This window comes from Rhinolophus ferrumequinum, chromosome 6 (genome assembly GCF_004115265.2).
Source record: "Rhinolophus ferrumequinum isolate MPI-CBG mRhiFer1 chromosome 6, mRhiFer1_v1.p, whole genome shotgun sequence".
NCBI classification, from domain to species: domain Eukaryota; kingdom Metazoa; phylum Chordata; class Mammalia; order Chiroptera; family Rhinolophidae; genus Rhinolophus; species Rhinolophus ferrumequinum.
In genome coordinates, this window is record NC_046289.1 from 84,226,917 (window position 1) to 84,248,960 (window position 22,044).

Sequence of the window (22,044 nt, forward strand, 5' to 3'; positions counted from 1 at the left end):
AGAGGGAAAGAGACAGGAGGACAGCAGAAAACAGAGAATAGAGGGCAGAGACAACTAGACATAAAGAGAAACAGAGCCAGATGCAGCGAGACACAGAGAAATGAACCGCTAATGACTTTTTAGATACCACAATGTCCAGCTATGCAATTCAATTCGATTTCTGATTCTTTTTAACAACTCCTCTTTTACAAACTACTTTAGGTTGACTTGATTCTCGCAACCAAACAATTCTGGACCTAAACATCTGCTCCTTGACTATAGCTGTATCTTTTAAATGTTTAAATTGCAACTCTGGAAATGTATGTACTGCCTAACATAACTGGGCATTGTAAAATGGTGAGGCTCTCAAGGGAGAGGGGCTGTAATTGGCTTGTAACATCTTAACTATACTTTCCAAAGAGAGACTGGACTTTATACAGTAATAGCTAACATTTACTGAGCACTTTCACTGGGCCACTTCCAAAAGCTGTGATCTCCCCTATTCTTCATGACAACCGTAGGTTCTATTATTATCATTCCCATTTTACAGATAAGGAAATTAAGGCAAAGAGAGATTCATAAATAACTTGCTCAAGGTCACATAGTCAATAAGGTTATAAAGGTGGAATCTGTTTATTTACATTAAAATTGACATTTGAAAAAAGTGTATGCATTCATTTCAATCAATAAATTTTTGTTGAATGCCTATAATGTACAAAGGACTGATTTAAACTAATAAACAGGTTAACATCGTTGTTACAAATATAAAGTCCTTTTAAATATCACTACTCAAAACAAATCTTCCTTCTGTGGTACACACATACACACACAGACGTACTTTCAAGTTTTTTAATTTCCAAAACACCTCCTTTAAAACAGAAGGAAATAAATTATGACAATGCTATTTTCAATGCATTAACTATTTCAAAATTCACTGGAATGAATATCTGAAGATTACTTGCTGCAAGCTGGACTCACGTGAAAATAAACCTTGACCTCAGAGGGAAGTCTACGTTGATAAATATATATCCATGTAATTAACTGCAGCCTAAGTTACACACATGTATATATAAAAAGGAAAATGACAAGGAGGAGAGGAGTTTTTCATGGGAGGTGGTGAGTTGACATGGATTCTGCTTCTCTTGATTTTCGGAGCAGGGCTTGCTTGAGAGCACTGATTTTCTCATCAAGTTCAGCTAGTGAATAGTTCTGCTGTAAACAATAAGAACAATAAGCAAACAATAAGCAAATTGCCGAATAAGATTCTCAAGTATCTTAATATAGATAAAGTGCTCAATGAACTATAAATATTTAAAATATCCGAAAGCATGGTATCTTTTTTCCTCATGCAAATAATTTAAAAACTGAACTATGTACGTTGACTATATCACAAATTTAAAGGTATAAAATAGCAAGGTTTAAATATGTCTTTCTTTCTCTTTCCTAATGACTAAGCTCTTCCTGGAACTTTTATACTTTGAAAGGATTGTAAAAAATTTTTTAAAAAACTGACTATTCTCATAATTTATAGTTTAAAAAAAATTAAACTTTAGGATTGGCTTAAGTGCTTAAAATACCTGGAAATTCTCCTTTGTTGTATCAACTGCAACCAACTACCTTTCCTGGAAAGAATGGATACTCTCAAAAATTTACAATAAAAAAATAAGTATCATGCTACTCTTAAAAAAACAGACAAACCAAAATATTTTTAAAGTTCTTCCCAACTTGGAGTTTATATTACCACCACTGAAGGCTAGCAAAACCTTATTAATTATGATCCAACTAACTAAGGTAGTAGGACCGGGGATAAGAGTGGGCTGAAGTCAGCCTTTGCCAAACAGTCGGTTCTGACTTTGACACTGCTAATTAGTGGTGTCTGCAAAAGGGGGAGGGGGTGAGATTTAAATTACTTAGGCATTTATTATTTTTCAGCATGTTGCAACTGATATATCCTTCTATTATTAACTTTGAATACAGACTTTTATATTTATTAGGTCCATCTGAGTCATCCCAGGCCCCTGATATAAAATTATTTCTCTAATTCAAGTACATTTCATTTATGCTGCCCTTTTTTTAGTCTTAAATCCGAGGGTATGACTTAAAAGACTACCACAGGAGAAACTTTTATTAAGATATAAAACTGATCAAATTATTTCAGAAGCTAAAATGAAAATACAGTAACTTACTTGAGGCGGTTGAACTTTTCTTCTCTTTCCAGAAAAATTCTAGATTAAAAGTAAAAAAAAAAAAAAAAAAAAGTTAAGTATTCAATGCTTAGCAAATCTAAACAGTTTTCCTTTATAGAATACTGAATACAATATAAAGAACCCTGGCAGAAACAAAGCCTACAAACTCACCGAGCACTGTCGGAAACCAACGTGCACCTTCTAGTATTTTGGAAGTTACCCTCCACCGACGAGATTAACAATGTAGTAACATCACAGCAACATGCTGGTCCCTCGCTATACACATTTGCCCAGTAAGTCTCAGCTTCTAAAGAGGCTGAGTGTTTTTGGAAAGAGGTGCTCTGGGGGTTTTCTTAGTTTCTTTTTTTATACTCTTTCCATCCCAGGATACAGAACAAATGAAAACAGCATTTGGAACAGCAGGCGAAGGGGTGAAAACACAGACATACACACCGTTGCCTGACTACACTGGACACTGGTTGTGCGAACACCTATGTACTGCCCCACTGTGTCCCTCGGGAATGCAGCGCCCACCCCACTGGTCTTATCAGTGACTGGAAAGGGCATGGACCCCGTTCTGGTCAATGAGTAAGGCGAGGTATGCTGAAGTTAGGGGCGGAGCTGCTGAAAACACTTCCCCACTCCTAAGAGAAAACCCTCCAAGGAGGCAGTTCCTCTGGACTCTGCTGTATCTGGATAGGACACCTGAAAGTACTACCGTCGTCCTGCCATCTACCTGAGGAAAAAGCCAACACCAAGCAGAGCCGAGAGGGGAAAGAGCCAGATTCCTTGACAATCATGATTTAGCCGATGAATCAATTAACCTTGACGGCTGCACTACCACTGAACGTCCTCTTTTATAAGATAATTCCATACTATTTAAGCCACGTTGAGTTTAAATTCCCACTACGTGAAGCTGACAACATTCTCACTGACACGCTGCTGAACCTTTTAAACCTTGACCCAGTGAATTCTTTCTAGATTTTGTTCTTGGTTTCACAGAACCACAAGCTTTCAAAAGGCAAATGAGTGAATTTAGTACATTTGACAAAGAAACTGTCAACATAGGAGTCAAAATTTTCTCATGAACATTTCTGATGACTGAGATTTAGAAGAGAAAGTGAAAATTCCCCTTTTCCTTTATGTCAAAGCTATTTCAAAGAATATTGAGGTATGCCTCTTATCAGTAGCAGGAAATCATCCAAATGTTGAAATTATTAAATATGGGGGGAAAACTGCTTATATAAATAAACAGACTCCTTCCTTTGCCACACTGAGCTGGATACCTGTGATGGGGCCCCAGGACAGGTAAGGGCTTAACGTTTAATTTGGTCACTGCTCAGTCTCTTACCTTCCCCAAGAGGTGGCTTTTCAAACACCAAATGAAAATATGCTTCCCCTTCCTTTCCAAATAGTTTAATCTACAATATATTGATGGCTTCCATGTCATTGAGCAATCAGATTTTATTGTATCATGAAACGAAAGTGAGAAGTATCAGAATGAGAAGAATAAGGACAGCAGGGGTTCAACGACTTAGAAACAGTAAAACGTGGTCTTTGTGGGCTTATTTTAGATCTGAGCAGAATACTCCACAAGTAGAACACTTACACATCTATTGTGGATACATTGGACTAGCTTTAAAATTTATTTTTTTTTAGGCATAAGGAAATCTCAGTATAAAACATGGAAATTTTAACAAGTTTTAGTACCAGAGAGAAAATATTTGAGAGCACAGTGTACAGATGGACAGAGATAATTTTAAAATTGTGTCTTCTCTCCTATTATTTTACCTTAGCAGGTGCATTTATAATACTCATGTCCTGATGAAAAGATGATTAAACACACACATCCAGAAAACCCATGCTCTAAGGAAATTCAGCGGTAAGTGGCCTCCTGCTGGAAAGGGCTACTGATTTTACAGGTGCAGTGTCTTAAAAGCTTCTTCTCTTCTACTCCCACTGGCCTGATTCACACCTTCATTTCTACCTGGTATGGACAATGATGTATTTCCTAAACTACTTTTCTTGACTCCATTCTCTCTCCAACTCACACTTCATAACGCCACCAGATAGGAACCTAAATTACAGGTTTCTTTCTCAATAACTTAATTGTGCTCCAAGCACACTGGAATTGCAAACTGGTTACTGTGACCTCCCAAGCCCTCCAGAATGTGTTTGCAATTTAATTTTCCAGCTGCATCCAGCTGCTCACCTCACGTTTTCGGCCAATTGTGCATGGCTGTGGCATGCAGCTGATTTAGCCTTCAGTACTCTCCTCTCCCGATACTTCCCTTTAAAACTAGTTGCCATTACAGACCAGTTAAGACTCCCCCTAGTCTGTGTTTGGAACAAAGTTAATATGCCTTCAAAAGTCCAATAATTAACTATCAGCCAAGTCCTGTCCCTTCATTCGCAATACTACATTCTATGTGTTCAAACATGAACGAGACAGTTCCTGCCCTTCAGAGGATCAAAAAATACGGTGTGAAAACTAGATGTGTAAACATATTATAAATGATAACTGCTATAAAATGAACAAAGTGCTGTGGAAATACACTTGTGAAACGTTATACTTACTGTTTTCAAGGGTCATAATTTAAAATCAGTAATTCTTTGGAAGTACACATAAGGACTGTATCTTTTAAATGGCCTGTTAAGCGGTGCCCTTAAAATTTTAAAAACATTACTACTCAAGCTTTCCATGTTGAATATGCAAGGTAAAGATCTTTAGAACTATTAGTGCAACAAATACGAATCTTTCTTGTAATTCCTGCTTTACATACATTAACTATTTTTAGTCTTATGTCTGTTTCATAAATGAAAAGAACTTTACATAATCTGGTTTTGTTTCATGAACAAAATACAGTTTACATCTTTTTTTCCTATTATGTTTTCCTTTTCATGTTCTGTGTTTCAGTGTTACCCACAATAATCAATCTCTATCCAACTGTAAGAGGTTTCTGTGTTTAGAATCCATTATGTGACTCTGGATTAAACACATTTCAACTAAAATCTTTTCAGAATACAGAACCATTTCTAATGAAAGTTCAATCCTTAAGAAATGTAATGGGCTCAACTATTCCTTATTTTCTAAACTTTGGAAGCTCGACTGTGCTACATATGTAGTCTTTTCTGTTCACTGTTGACAGATACGTAAAAGTATGCAATCGCCATGTGTGTGCTCCCAGCACAAGAGTGCTGAGAGTCATGAATAATGTGCTATGTCTTTTGCAAGAGTGTGTTCAATTCCTCTCACGTGCGAGGACAATCCTAGAGCTGGTTCGATTCCAAGCGAGGAGTCGGGCTCCTAAAGATGGCACATTCATTCTATTATAGAAGAAGCGTGGGTATGAAATTTTTCTCTCTGGGCCTGTGCCATATATATTCACAGGCCTTGAGGTAGAGTCAATCTGAATGTCTAAACCTTTTCAGTGTTTTGCGCTTCCTTGTAGCTCACTATTAATTTGGATATGTCATTTCCAATACTACTCCACAAGTGATGCTTCTAGTCAAACATATGTTTAATAGATTTGAGAATATTTTTTAAAAGCACTTGATTTATCACAGGAATGGCAACCTGACACATGCAGGCCCATCCTGTTTACATTTGTAATGCTTCCTACCCCTGCAGTTAGGTAGTCAGCAAGTTTCAGATCTCAGGCCTATTGACAGTCTCAGTGTTTTTACCCACTCTGTTTTAACTATCACCTCTACACACACTCTCCCAATTGTCCATCTTGAAAAGCTTACCTCGTATTTCTATCCGTATTTGACTTCAAATTCAGATTTCCCCCCAAATCTCTCTCCCTCCACATTTTCTTATTTCTATCAATGATAGTTATCATTTTTCCAACCAGAAACTGGACTCACTCTTGCTCTGCATCTCTCGTTCCACATACAATCGATTATCAATATGTCAAATTTCTTTCCTACTGTCTCTTGCATTTATCTTTTCCAGTCTCACGCACATGTCCTTAGTTCAGGATCTCACTTCACATCTAAGCTAGTATCACACAGTTTCATTATTCTTAGTCTCTCCCTTTTCATCCATTTCCCATGACAGTACTGATAAATCTTCTAAATATCACTTGCACAAGTCACTTCATTGCTCAAATGCTTTCAACAGCATTTAAACTTTAGATACTTTAAAGTCCTGGGGATAGCATTTAAGGTCCTCTATAATCTGATTACTTCTACCTCTTTAACCTAACATCCTAAACATTCTATCCTGTGTACAATAGATCCCCCCAAACAAGATTATGATTGAAGGGCTTGTTCGTTTGTTAACCAAGTTTAATAACAGATATACGTTAAGCTTCTATAAATCAGAATCAGAGAGAAGAGACAAATGATGGGGCAAAGTCTCACTGGAGACATCTAACACTATGACACACTCTCCTGTAAGATCAGTTCTATTGTGAACAAGAATTGTATTAACAAGGTATGAAACTGAATTAGAAAAATAACCTGACTAGGGATTACTTAATGAAGGCAGCTTGAATGGGGAAAACTTATGGTAGATTGTGAAAAGGCATAACACCTTTATGAAGTTTTCTAGGAAGATACACTCAAACATGAATCATAGAAGTGGAAAGACCTTTGTAATTGTAGTTCAACCAACAAATTTCTCAAATTAAGACAAATGAAAGCTAGAGGAACTGTGTGACTTTTCCACATTTATACAGCTACTTCATAGATGGTTTCTGAAACGAAATGATTGCTGACATTTACTGAGCTTTTACCATGGGCTGGGTGGGTGCTAGGCGCTTTGCTTGACTGGTGTTCTCTCATTTAATCCTTGCGTTAGCCCTTAGTACCTTAGTAAACCCCATTTTACATCTGAGGGAAGTAAATCACTAAAACTCTTCCTTTAAATTTCTGATCTTTAGGATTCACTGCTCACTTTTATTATGTGACCTGCCTTCATCTGGAAATACTTCTTTTCTGTATCTCACACTTTGATACCAATTTAAGATGTTAGAAAGACTGCTGCTATACCTAAAATAATTTTATTTTCACCACTGACTTATAATGATCCATGCTAATATGAGCTATTTTATATAATTTTTCAGAAATAGTTTTAGAAAAAATTTCACTAAAAATTTAGTGAACTTAAAATTTTTGTTCACTTTTACATTATTTTAGTTTCTTAGATGGCACTGCTTAAAAAAAAAAAAAAAAACAACAACAACCAAGAAAACAGACCTCAGAAAAGGCAGGTGTTATGTATAATCACCCCAGAAGACTGAGGAAAATAACACAATGAACTCAGGGTCACCTGTCCAAAACATGCTGATGTTTCAAAGAAGATACATATCAGCACGATATTGTTTCTTATTCTCCTGGGAAAAGAGATAAGAATGAATGATTGAGTGAATAAATAAATGCTAGAGTTGGGTAATTAGATAAATATAGACTAGTCTTTCCAATAGTCTGATGGTTAAGGTAAAGAGGTAAAGGAAAAGGCAGGGTGGCAGACTGAGGTGTTTGTTTGTTTGTTTGTTTGTATAGGGGAGAAATGTAAAAGTGTACAGACTGAGGGAAAGTATGTATGTATGAGGAGTGAGCAAACGGATTAGAGAGACAGAGGGAAAACTGACAGCAAGGTCCCAGAAGAAGCCTATTTCACAGGACAGCAAGGTCAGTGGCAGGATGGACCACTATCCAGACTGACTTATTATGCCATGAAAATGGCTTAAGTTTGAGAATCTGGGTAACGTAAAATAAAAGGATCACTTTTTAAAAAATTATAAGTCTATAGTACAATATTCAGAATTACAATTTTTAAAGAACTAGGTAAGCCCCTACATATGTTCATTCATCTGACTTATTGTTTCGCATATAGCAGATTAAAGAGTAAATTGTTATATGATGAAGAATCTTAAAATAACATTTACTTATTTTTAAAAGATACTTATACTTACTACAGATTGAAAATACTCAGGAGAGATGCCTTCCAATTCAAGGATTTTATCCTCCAGTTTTTTAATCCTCTGATAAATGTCTCTTGGCACTGGACCACCTAAACGAATTAAAAACATTTTGAGATACTACTGAATAATTCTTACAATTTTTATTCTTAAAATACCAATGCAAAGATACTTATGCAAAGGAGCGGGAAATATTTAAACTTAAAAAATTACATGAATAAGAGTACATTAGAATGAAATCCTTACCTCACATTTTCATATTATACACTATGGGACATATTATTATACATCTCTCCCCAAGCCCCATTTACGCTTCCTATATTGTTAGGAGTTTTAAGTTAAATTCACTTCACAAGATATTGAATAGTTCCTGCATAGAATAATTTGTATTTGGACAGACTTTAACAGTTACTTAGGAGGAGAAAAATACAGTTACAACAGACGGTTCAATTCAGTGGTTACAGTATGTCATATCATTTTCAATTTATATTTCTCCCTATATGCTATGTTTTCTCCTTTAACCTAGGACATTAAAGAGGAACTTGACCATGTTTCTTAGCTAACAAACTTTCTAGAGCAGGGGATGGGACATTAAGGTTACTCAAATGTCAAGGTTATGATCATATCCCCAATCCTTCCCTTTCTCAGCACCTCCAATGCGCTCATTCTGGCCCAGACCATCACCATCTCTCCCTGGATTATCTCAACTTCCAAACTCATCTCGTTTCTGCCTTGCTCCCATAGTCTATGCCCAACACAGCAGCCAGTGATCCTTTTAAAATGTAAGGCAGATGGCATCACTTCTCTGTTCACAACCTTCCAATACCTTCACAGCTGACTCAGACTCAAACCCAAAGCCTTTCTCATTGTCTCCAAGGTCCTACACAATTTGGACATTCTTCCCACACTCACATCATTCCAGCCACTCGTTCCTTTCCTCTGTTACTCAACAAGGCCAAATACCGTCAGTTTTACAACTGCTGACTCCCTCTAGCTCCACATTCACAAGGCCTGCTCTCACCAACTTCAGTTCTCGGCTCAAAAGTTACCTTATCTTTAAGGCCTTTTCTAACCACCCTTTAAAAAACACCAGTGCTACCACCTTCAGATACCCGGTACTCTCCATCCTCTTGCTCTTATTTTGCTCCAAAGCATTTTTCTCCACAGTATTTTTACCACCCGACATCCTGTATATTTTATTTATTGCCTGTAAGCTCCCAAGGGCACAATCTGTTTCATTCACTGGGTCTGGCTGTGCAGCCTGTGTACTGCACAAGCCTGGGAAGCAGCGCTTCGTCGACTACACAGGTGCTCGGTATTTACTGACTTAATGAACACATGATTAGACAATCATTTATGCAATTAAAGACTATGGCAAATTTTCATATAAAAAGTATTAACCTGCTAAATATAAAGACTAGGTATAGTTTAGAATGGTGTTATCTTAGGATCCTGGTTGTTCTTGCTCTTGAATAAGGTAAAATGAGTGTTATTCATTTGACTTTGCTCTTGCTCTCCCTTGACCTAGAATGTCCTCTGCTTCACTACTGTACTTTTCAACAGCAAATTCAAGTTTCACTGGGTCAATAAAGCATGGCCTGAATCCCTTCCCGTGGAGGCTCCCTGTGCCCCCACCGTGCCCTTCCTCTACAGCGTCTTTAACATTCCATCAACAATTAATCCGTCTTCCCCCAAATGGATCATAAAGTCCTTGAAGCCAGGGACTAGGACCACATCTCCTCAGTATCCCATGTGTCTAAAACAGTGTTGGCACACAGCAGGCATTGAACAGATATTTTTCAAAGTTAACTACTTGATACTACCATGTTTCCCCCAAAATAAGACCTAGCTGGACCATCAGCTCTAATGCATCTTTTGGAGCAAAAATTAATTTAAGAACGGGTCTTATATTATAGTAAAATAAGACCGGGTCTTATAATTAGAATGAAATCCTTATCTCACATTATATAAGACCCGGTCTTATATTATTTTTTGCTCCAAAAGACGCATTAGAGCTGATGGTCCGGCGAGGCCTTATTTTCGGGGAAACACAGTACTAGAGTTAATAAACCAGTCGATCCTTTCATACAGCTGTATTTTAAATTCATCTAGTTCTGGGAAGGGAATTAATTTTAATGCTAATCTCTTACTCCTCTGAAAGATTTACTCCTTCTCTTATTTTCTTCTACCTCCATCCAACAAATACTCCAGCTAGAATGGACTCAGAAATTCCCTGAACTATATTTATTTTGTGACTCTGTGCTTTTTGCAGATGTTGTTCCCTTTTTTTGGAATGCTTTGCTCCTGCCTACTGAAAAATTCCCACTAACCCTTCAAGGGCTCCAATTCACCAGGGCATCCCTTGACCTCCCCTGAGCGTGCTGAACACTAACTTTGTGTCCCCAACTGTATTTTGCACATGTCTGAAAAGAAAATGAGCAAACGTTCCTTCAGTGAACACGAGACTGCCTGTTTTGTGCCAGGTACTGCACTAGGTACACAGTAATGAACACGGCAGTTTGCTCTCCTAGACCTTGCTATCTAGCAGGGGAGACAGATATTAAACAAACTTAGAGGAGAGCAGGAAGCACCAGGTGCCATGAGACTATATAAAAGGGAAATCCACACCAGTGTGAGATCAGGAGGAAAGCATGGGCAGGAGAAAAAGCCTGGGAAAAGGCCCTAGGACAGCAAAATGAGTGGGAAGCGTGGGAAGCCCGGAGATGTGGCTGAAACTACAGATGACGATCATGCTATTTAATATTACAACCTTTCCCATCCCAATATCGGTTCCCCTCTTTTGATCAAGCTGCTTTTATCCACAGCCCTTCTCTCCTGGTGTGGCATATAATTTATGTAGTAGAATTTTTGTTCACAGATATTCTCAGTGCCTAGAACAGTACCTGGCTTATAGTAGGAACTTAATACCTATTTGTGACATGAATAAGTACTAAGTTTCGTATGCATATAAGGACAACAGAAAACCACTGATGAATTTTCAGCTGGGGAGTAGCAAGCTCAAATATGAGCTTTAGAAACAGCAACTTAGCTGCAGGAGAGAGAACTGGTCTCAAGGAGGAAGTCCAGTGCCAAAGTGACCAGTTAACATCCTTGCATCAGTCTAAGGCAGTTAACAGTGACTTAAACTAGAGTAGGAGCTTGCGGGTAGACAGAAGTGGATAGATTTAAGAGACAGTTTGAAGACAGAATCAACAGGATCTGGTGGCTAAATGGGGAAGGAAACTCAGGTTTTGCAATGCAGTTAAGATTTAGGTGTATTTCTGGTTGTCACTTACTACCTTGGGCATGCTGCTTCAGCTATCGGAACTTCAGTTTCTTTCTATAACAATAACAACACCAACACCTCACAAGGGCACTATTAAATACTAAGGGAGCTGACATAGGCATAATACTTTCAGAGTGACTGACACTTAGTGTTATTCAGTAAATGCTAGTTCACGTCCCCTATGGCATTTATTTATACATAAGCTTATCCTTACTGCAAGATCCTTGAGGACTATGATCCCATGTATCAATACCTGTTACCTGGCACAGTGGGTGATAAGAATGAGAGATGGTCATGGTTACATTATGAAACTGATGGCAGGAAAAAGGCTATATTAGTTTTCAGCTCTGACTTAAATAAACTGAGAGAGTCAGGATCTATTTGGAACCTGTTCCCATTCAACTAACACTCTCAAATTGGTGAGAAGTGTAAAAGGAAGAAGAGCATAAACACATGAACTATAAATTCCTTGAGAGCAGGGACTACATTTTTTCACTTTTGTACCAACCAGGACAATGTTTTGTATATGACAGGTGCTCAAGGACAACTGGGCGACGGTATGAATGGGAATTTCTTTAACCACTTGCAAAGGTACATTACGGGGCACTGCCAAGCTTACCTGTCTGCAGTCGCAAGTGAGCCTCGATATTTTGTAGTCGTTCTTCTACGGCCTGATTACCACAATCTCGGAGCATGCTGTTAGCTTTATGAGCAGACCCTGGAATTCCTTCAGGTCTAGTCTGCGGTCCATATGTATTCACAACTCTAGAAACTAAGTTAAGAGACTTTTGAGCCTATCAAACTTTTTCTAAAACCAGAAATTCTCTGTCCCTAACAGTGCTTTATATATTTTTCATAAAGACCGTCTAACTACAAACACAAATATGAAGAAAGGTGAGACGTTTTGTTTTAAAATAAACAAAATTTAGATAGGAAAATGATTTCTATTCCATTTTGTTTACAATTTAGAATAAACTGTCAGTGATAAAGATATTATGCAGTGGATACTTACCTTTTACATGACTTTTAAATCCGGGGTAAGGGGTAAAAACGGCATCAGTTCTTGCACAACTATTTTCTAAGGAGAATTTAGATGAGTATAAGTATATTCTTAACTTCAAATGTATGAGATTTTGATAAACTTCCAATAATTCATATTAGTTAACATGTTACTCATAATGCGAATATAATTTTAAGTAATAGTAATTAAATTAGCATCACATATAGAATAAAATTTAGTGATCTTTACCCTCTAAAATTAATAATATCTAATTTTCAGATTTATACATAGAAAAGTCAACATTCAGTGGCAAAATTTAATATAGTTTTTAAAGAATACCAATATTGTTAAAAACCGTCTGGGCCTTTGGAGAAAAAATTTATATAGTATAGAGAATATTTTAATTCTAAGTCAGAGACATTATTCACTATTTCATCATAGAAATAGAACTCATTATTTTTACTGAAACATCTTTTTAAAAAAATACAGCATTTTTTATATTACTGATCAAATTAATGAACATCTAATACAAAGGATTATACATTTAAAACCTATTTATTTCAGAACTCTACACACAAGACCTTGAAACCTCAAGTATGACACATACTTTTCCACTTTACCTAGATTTCCAATGCTCATTTAAAAAAATTCCTAATCACAAGAGCATCTATTTCTTTTTAGACTGTCCCTTTCGAAAAATGCAATTTTAGGAAAGATACCTTGTGAAAATTTGTTCCCATTTTTTTTAAGCTGAAAAGCATAGTTTCTTACAAATTAGGTATCAACAAATAAATTAAAAATGAAAGGGGAATATTGGAAAGATGTTAACATAACATTTCAAATATTATAAATTAATATTTTAAATGACATTAAGTAAAACCATGCATTGCAGTACATTTCCTGAAAAATTCCCTATAATAAAAAATGGATAGTAAAAGAGACACTGAAAAGAAAATTCTTTTTCTTGATAGAATTTGACTTTTTAAAAATCCACTGTTTATATTTAAATCAAATTGAGAAGCATTTAAAGGAACACACTAACACATTACAATAATACATTTGCATTTTTTTAGCCTAAGTTTCCTTAATAGTTCTGCTGATAAATCAAACTGTGTGAATAAAATGCCAAATTCACTTATCTTTTATATAGATACTAGACAGTCATTTTCTTTTTGTTTTGAGACACCTCAAAATACGTTTAAAGGGCCATCACTTCTCCATTCCCTTTATACCATTTGATGGGGCTAAGGGTTAAAAAAAGAAGCTATCATCCATTTTGGAGCTCTATTCCAAATATATAGATTAACTGACCCATTCAGCATGGTATGAAGACACTGAATGTATGAGTGCTAGTCACTCTCTACAGCAATTCTTGCTAGCACTGTTTTGAGTCGCCAAGGAGTTGAATGGGGCCAAGGAATCCTGCTGAGCATTTGAATTCTTGTCAATTTCTATCCCCTGGTGGTTTATAATAATAGAGTTAGCAGGGAGAGCAGAGGAATAACATTAGTGACACATGTGCTTGCTCCCTCAACAAACCCTTTCTCATGGGCTGCGTGCAGCTGGATTGTAGTACCTGAGATTTGCCACTGTTGCACCTGTTTTGAGAAGCTGATAGGAAAATATACCAAATGTAGAGCTATGCATATATAATGTTAATGGTAAAAGAGGATGACTAGCACCCAACTTGAGCCTGTATTATTTCTTTATTAAAAGAATCAGTGGACCAATGTGATGAGTCAATTATAAGTTCATCTGACAATTTTATATTCATTAAAATTAGCCACGAGATATTAGTTCATGCTAACTAGGAACTCTTCTCCATAATTTTTATAAAACTACTTGGTCTGATTATTACTGTAATGCCCGAGTGATTGGTAACAGTGCTTTGTGATAGTTCGTATTCTGCAGCATATCTGCAGATCTGTAAATATACTATGGCATCAAGTGGGGAGGAAAGAAGAATCTAGTGAAAAACAGCAAATGTATGCACTCTGAGAGAAAGGGAAAACCATAAGCACCATAGCCTTCGTGACAAATTGGTTTTATCATGACATAAAACATTTCAAACAGCTCAGAAGTAGAGAGAAAACTGCTCCCTCTTGAGGAGTACTAACTTTACTAAGTTCACTTTATGTATTAACACCATAATTTTATAAGTACATTTACAGGCATGGAATTAATATAGTTTAGTTCCTTTTTATTAGTGAGACCGTACAACCTTACCCCCACACTTCATTCCCTAAAAGAACTTTAAAACAATCTTTTCACCTGTGGTAAACATTAGTCTTTTATGTTAACATTTATTTGATATCTGTGTAACCAAAATGAAAACCATTTTGCAATACAGTCTATTATTAAACAGGAAATTCTGCTGCCTTAGTTTCTAAATAAGTCTGTGAAATAAATTGTGTTCTTAATGTTATTAATTTTTAAAAACAAATGAAAGCTCAGAGCAACTGTAAAAACTCTTATTAAAATCCTATGAAATTAACTTCTTCAGTAGTTACCTTGATTACAATCAATAACATTGCAAAATTCCCTGACGTTGTTTTCATTGATTTCAGCTTGCTTTCTTTCAATAAATGCAGATATTCGTCTGTCAATCTACAAACAATAAGTTTAAGTGCATGTTTAAACAATTCAAACATATTTTGAAAATAATAACCCTCCCACCCCCCAAAAAAAACTTCTTACTTCTGCTTTTCCAGCCTTTATTTGAACTACTTCTGGATCAAAATGGATCTGTGTCTTTTTCACATCTCCTAAATCACAATCTTTGTGCTTTTCTTCCTCTTGTAGGTCTCCAACTGGAAATTTGGCATTTACTTCATTCTTGTTCCCTGTTTCTGTTTTTCCTATGTCTTCAACAACAGCTGTATTCTCCTCTTTAATCAGAGGCTGAAGTTTTGCTAAAAAAGGCTAAGAAGAACACAATTCCATCTGCTGGGGTTCAAACTGATCAAAATTGATTACACATTTAACATATTTATATAAATTTCTGCTAAGTAAATGCAACATTTTATATCAATTAGCTAAATATAAAAAGTTGGCATATCAGGACGCATAGATCGGCCCACACGTGTTTGCTGTTCTCTGCTACTGTGACCATTATCTTTTGTTATAAATCTGTGTTTTTTTTTAAAGAAAAAGGCAAGAGAAAGAAAACCTGAGGAAATTTTAAATTTTCTTTGAGGGAGTCATTCTGTCACTCATCTTTTATTTTGTGCCAAATCAAAGCCTTAGCCTCTGGCACCAATGCCACTTAATTAACATGTCATTCAAATGCCTCCTCAGAACACTAAGGCTTAGTATTTTTCCTCCTTAACATGAGAGCCAGTGCTCTCACTCAGCAAAGCCCTGCATTATCACTATATCACCGGAGAATCTCCACTTGAAACTGCAGTTGGCCAAAGTGAATGAGAGAGCATAGACATGAAATATATAGGTGTTACGCTGAATGAACACTCAGGCTTTTCCTGACATGGCAGGATATCTTCTTGGGTTATGAAATCCAAATTTTAAAAAGAAAATGAATAAGGAAAAAAAAAACCTATCAAGATCCATAGCTGAAAAGAGAGAGATGCCTATCACTATACTAGAGGGGAAGAAACCCTGCGGTATAATATGAATTGTATCACTCATTTCCCCATCACAATTAGGCCTCAGTTGAGTTCCATAGCTCACCACTTCTGCCCTTTAAAACTAGGGATAAGTACACTTTTAACATGAAACACCGTTAAAATTTCCCAAAGTCACTGAACCAGAGGGCTAAAAATTAGTATCTACTCCATTCGTCAAAACACACCAACACTTGTCAATGTTTCAATTATTTTTCATACCTACTATTTTGCTTCCATCGCTTGCTATACCAAACACTCTTCTGAAAAACCTTACATCTTAATAGGAGTAAAGTGACCAATCCAAACAGTTCTTCCAGTTACTTTTTTGACACGTCATATTTTATATTTCAATTAGAGATAAACTGCAAACTAACAAATTAGACATGACAATTGGAAACAAGAAGGTCATACTGCTCAGTTATTGAACTGATATACTTAAAAAATAGCAATACTATGAATAAAAATTCAATGTTAACTTCTAATATAAAGTATGAGTTATTCAAACTGTTAAGACAAAGATAAAATAGTGACTGGCTACTTACTAAGATGAGACATTAATGTCACAGAAATTACTTTCTTTTTAAAAACTATGCTGAAACTGTTTAATTGCAATAGACACTCCAGGATGTGTCATGCTGGGATAATGCCACTTCTTGAACCACTGAAAGCACTCCATGAGCCTCCAAACTCACCCAAGGCATGGAATCATTATCATAGCATGACACACACCTGCCGTGTCTTATTGCTTAATTATAACCCACCATAGATGCAACTGTATTGAATTTTCAGTGCAAGTCGAGAATTGAACAGAATTGCATTCATTCAATCTTCATACTCTCATCGGCCTGTATTCCCATAACTGTCCTGATCTCTATGCAAATTGACAGATTTGGATCCAATCTGGCTGAAGTAATCTTTTATTAATACTATTAATACTATTAATAGTGTTAAGATAGAACTGACAAATACTCCAGCTTATAATTTCAACTATAATTAATAACTATTCTCAGTACCAAGTTAACATTTTTAACAAGAATTTACCTGTAAATATAAAACGTGTTGCTCAAGTGCACTAAAGAGCAAAGCAGGCTGGAATGCCGAGAAGCTCTGGAGCTTGTTCCAATCGATTGTAATTTTCACCACATCGTCTCTGAGGTTAAGCTTCAAAGGGGCAAACCAGCAACATCACAAAAATTACACGATTAAGCCGTATATATCGGATTGTCACCAAAAAAAAAAAATATTTCTACAGAATAACATGCCTATTTAGCTCAAACTTACCACGTTTTTAATGATATATTAAAATGGTTTACCTAGCTACCATTTTAAAAGGCCAAGAAAGGTGCGATTTTCATTAAAAAATAATAGAATGACATCTCATTCTAATTCTATTCTTGGATCTGTGTAATGGGACCATCTTAGAGATGAAACCACCCACAAAAGATGAAAAGGTGAGGATTTTCTGATACTTCAATATCTAAAAACCTTTCATGGAGGCCAAGATAGGCTTGCCCTATTCAGAATCCTACTTTTAGCTCAGAGCATTAAACAGAGGGGGCAGGCACATTTATGTAAGTTGTGATATACACATTTCTTTTTGTTAACATGTACATTGATATATAACTGAAATAGATCATTACTTTGATGTGTTCTGAATCACATTTTATTGTTTTCAACTTTAGTCAATTAAAAATAATTTAAAAATCAATATTACCATATATATGATAAAGTCTAGGGGTAAGTGGCAACATGTTTATTAAACTATTATTTAGCTGTGGAAATCTGAAATTGGAAAACAAACAAGTATTTTTCCACAATAGTGAAATAAAAGGCCAGAGACTGAATGAAATAGCCAGATCTTTTGCTAAATAGTATTTTCTAGTAAAGTGTGAGGGCTCATTATATGAAAATTTCTCAGAAGTTAGCTATATGTGACCTATTTTAATAAAATCATATAAACTATCAAGAACCTGAATATAAAATGTCAAAATCAATGAAAATTTTAGAAGGAATCCCTCTATCTCTAGTCTTTCGAGTGAATAAAAGTGAACCACCATAAACTTTTCTAGGGACATGTGTTTATGACATACTATAAGGATAAATACTGCATAGTATGATCAAGTTAACAAACATATTATTTTTTTAGAAATCATTTATTAAAAATTAGTCATGTTTTGTACAAAGTGTTACATTAGTTCAAATACAGATCTTATGAGTTGTGATTATATTAAAAGAAAAAGATGAATAACTGTACAAAGAACCAAAAAGATCCCAAGTTACCAAAAAAATGGCACTAAACTGAATAAATACTATATGACAGAAATTTACCACTCTTTGAACATGAGACCAGAAACATTTAAAGTCCATATTAGACGAGTGAAAGAAAAACGGAGTTTTGTGTAGGCTGCACTGGCAAAGATTAGTTTATAGTAACTATGGTTTTACATTAAGATTGCCACATTAATCTTAATTTATGTTATTTAATGACTATAAAGCCTTTGAAAGACAATTTATGTTATGTATGGAAGTAAACTATTATTGTACTTTTACAATCCTCAAAGAGATCTATAGTGGATTACACAAATTTATGAATATGGTTTGGGAATAAAACAGGCAAATCCAAAAGCAAAGCAAAGCAAAGCATCAAATTTTCTGGAGAAAACAGTACTTTACGGAAAATAAATCTGTGTTTGGATCATAATCTCAATTCAACTCAGGAGAATCATGTAAGCTTTCAAGTGCGAGTAAAGATACTTGGTCTTTTAAGAAAACCATACAATAATGTCACAAATTAACTTTAAAACTATCCCAATACATCCAACTATTCATTCAACAAATTCCCTACTAGTAATACGAATTCTATGCATTTCTACCCTATAGAACTTGTAATTGTAAATCACTCACTCAAAAATGTATTTGTCTGCCAATAACATGTACCATTTAAATATGCACTTTCAGTAAAAACTTTATTAAATTAATATGAAAATCCAAGCTAAAAATAAATAATTCTTTAGCTTGGTAAAATGGGCCATCCATCCAGAGGCAAGCAAAAAGGTTAGCATCAGTACATTTGAAATCGGGATAGAAAATACTTTTTAACATTCAATTTTATGTCTGTTACAATGATACTTACTATACAGAATAAACTTAGGTCTATTAGAACATACATTTTTAAAAACTTGTTGCAAAAGGAAACTGACATCCTCTGGTTTCCATTCTTATCTTTAAACAATACATATCAAGATATAAAGAATATTATCAAAATGGTTAGCATTTAATTGATGAGACACTCTTTTTTATACCTTATAGATGGTCCCTTCACTGTGTCAAGTAAACTTGCCAAATATTTACTCTGAACACTTTTGACAGTTGACATAAGTAAATTTTAATCACATCCTTACTTCTACATATAGAAAATTCGAATGTTTAAAAAATTTAAATGACTTTTAAAAATTTAGTATGCAAAATATTTCAAAAGCAATGTTTAAATTATTTCTTAACATTATTTAAAAAAAAAATCTCATCACTAAAAAAAAACAAAAACCCCTGTAAATTAGAGGTGAGCATAAACTTTTTCATCTCGACATTAGACTGTAAGTTCCAATGTCCATGCCACAAAACATTCTCTAACTTTTAAACCATTTATAGTTTCGGGTCTTAAGACTGAAATATTAATGTCCTCAAGTCTTTAAAAATAATTTTTTTTTAGGTCCATGGCAAACAACTGAGTTACAACTTTTAGCTGATTCTATTGGTAATCATCTCATTACACTAAAGTTTGAGTAATGCTCTTTGTTAAGTCATGATAAAAATAACAGGATTTTTAAAAAATTGATTCCCCATCCACCCAAGGCTTTTAAAAATAATTTTCACAAATCAGACAAACACTCTATTTTCATAAAGGAAGTAAACATTATCTTAGACACAAATGCCTGCTGTACCTTCTATATGCACTAGTACCAGCCCCATAACAAACTATTTATAGCTAGAAAATATTTCGTTTGAGATAGGAGAAAATATTTCCTTTTTAAAAGCAAATTTATTTTCAAGTTGTTTCTCATTTAAAATTTCTTTTGCATTTTACATCATGAAAGGAAACAGTAACTTGATTGGAATAGTGTACGCAGTACTTAAACTCAATTTTATCACATTTCTGCAAAAGCGACTTATCAGCCAGTTAAACTAGTTAATAGTTAAACAAGAGTTCTGAGGTCAACAGTATCCACCATGAATAACTCATCAAACTTTTTGCTAGAAGTATTTTAGATTAATTTTATTTTCCTCCCCGTTTGAAGGGTAGAAGATGCACACAACGGCCAAAAGGAAAAAAGAAATAAACAAAATCAAGTGACTCATAAGAGCAAATTACCCAAAAGAGGCGGAGAGAGCTTTTCCAGAAATCTCAGGCCGTACTAACCTATGAATTTCGATAATGACTGAACTGGAGGAAACGGGATCCTAGGCGCCAGGCGTCTCCCAAACCCTCAAAGAAGCTTTTCCGCATTCATTCTCTCCAAGCCTCCTCCTCTAGGAGCCAGATTTTGACTTACACTATCCTCACTTACTCCTGGGGAGAAGATTTGCAAGGAAATCTAGTCTGCAACCGGTCCTGAACTAAATCCGTGCGGCCATCCTCACTCCGAACGCAGGCGGCTGAGCGCGGGCTCCTCCCCCGGCCTCAGCTACTCGGGCCTCAGCTACTGGGGCCGGGGTCTCAGCTAGGCCTCCACTGCCCCCGCCTCCGCTAGAGAAAAGAAGGGGGGAAGGGCCGGATGGTTCCCATACCCCCACTCCCACAGGCCATCACTCACTTGTCCAGCCAGGGTATGCAGGGAGCGAAAGATTTCACAAAGCACCTCTTGGGAGAGGTTGGGGCTGCAGCTCTGTTCCAGGCTCCTATCACCGATGCTCGGGCGACTAAGCTCAGTGGCAGCAGCCATGACACCTTCGCAGGCCGCCCCCACCACCGCCACCGAGCTGAGCTCAAAACCCCACCCCCTCCCTCTTCTGCTTTGGTCGCTCCGCGATGATGTAAAAATACTGCGTCGAGTTTAGAGCGGAACTTTGAGGTCCCACCCTTTCTATGTGACTGACAAGTACATGCACCAATCAGATGCAGCTATAGCTTTATGCCGCGGACTGGGAGCGGGTAATTAATTGCCCACCTGCCAAGGCAAGGATGGACACACTCTTTGGGGATGGTGATTGGAATCGTGGTCCGTTGAGTGCATCGTGAAGTCTTTCTTGACTCTTACATGTTGCTTATGAGTGTTGGTAAGAGGAAACTTACAGTTAAATGGAAGAATTTTAGTCCCAAATTATAAATTGAAATTTTAACATGGCACTGTGGAGTGGTCGGGGGAAAGATCGCTGGTCAGGGATGCAGTGGTGCCCCACACGTATTTCTAAACATTGAAAAACTTTCACACAGAATTGGCGTATTTTGAGAGAACGTTTTCATCACTACAAGATTTTTTAAAACTTACACAAATTAACGTCACTACTTTTTCATGCGAGTGAGAGGAGGATGTAAAAACAATGCTCTATTATGCCTCATTCACTATCAAGGGAATGATAGTTTAAATCTGCGCAATGATTATGTAAAGTTTTAAAACGTGCATCAGTTGCTATTCTCTGGCTGTTACGGTAGAGATGTTCACCCTAAAACTTTCAAAGAAGTGAAACACTGGCAAGATAATTCCAACAGGATTTCAACCCAAATAATTGCATGCAATACAATCTTTGATATTAGAAGGAAGACAAATCCGAATTGAAATTTGACAAAGTATTTTTTATTGGGTAGCTTTATTAAAAGATATTTGAAGGACTTTGTATCCCATAATCAGAGTCTAACATATTTTTTTACTTTAGTTGTCCAATTGAAAAAAAAAAAAACAAGTTTTAAAAGAAATTCTAGTGTTCAGCTGTATTCAAAAACAGTTAAACATGAACAGTTTAGAGATAAGGGACGAGGCATTTACATTTCTTAATTCTAATAGTCTAATGAATTTACAGTAGAGGAAGCAAAGGTGGAAACTTG

At 36.0% G+C, this 22,044-nt stretch overlaps 1 protein-coding gene across 2 annotated transcripts; it reads right to left on the bottom strand.

Annotated features, from left to right (window-relative positions):
- Window positions 1–606: 606 nt before the first annotated feature.
- On the bottom strand, window positions 607–21,013 carry MBIP (MAP3K12 binding inhibitory protein 1). Of its 2 annotated transcripts, none has more exons than XM_033109442.1 (9): window positions 20,816–21,013; window positions 17,046–17,165; window positions 15,079–15,303; window positions 14,892–14,988; window positions 12,394–12,459; window positions 12,001–12,153; window positions 8,090–8,187; window positions 2,166–2,204; window positions 607–1,188 (listed from the first exon to the last, which is right to left on the bottom strand). In XM_033109442.1, the coding sequence occupies exons 1-9, from the start codon at window positions 20,942–20,944 to the stop codon at window positions 1,084–1,086; spliced, it is 1,032 nt and encodes a 343-aa protein (XP_032965333.1). In that variant the 5' UTR covers window positions 20,945–21,013; the 3' UTR covers window positions 607–1,083. The 2 variants fall into 2 exon arrangements, with proteins under 2 accessions (XP_032965333.1, XP_032965332.1); XM_033109441.1 differs by having other exon boundaries at window positions 607–1,191.
- Window positions 21,014–22,044: the final 1,031 nt, after the last annotated feature.

Coding starts and splice junctions, on each gene's coding strand:
- MBIP (XM_033109441.1), bottom strand. CDS start 20,944: ATGGCTGCTGCCACTGAGCTTAGTCGCCCGAGCATCGGTGATAGGAGC. Junction 14,989..15,078: donor TAAAGGCTGGAAAAGCAGAA/GTAAGAAGTTTT, acceptor TATTGTTTGTAG/ATTGACAGACGAATATCTGC. Junction 12,154..12,393: donor ATTTAAAAGTCATGTAAAAG/GTAAGTATCCAC, acceptor CTCTTAACTTAG/TTTCTAGAGTTGTGAATACA.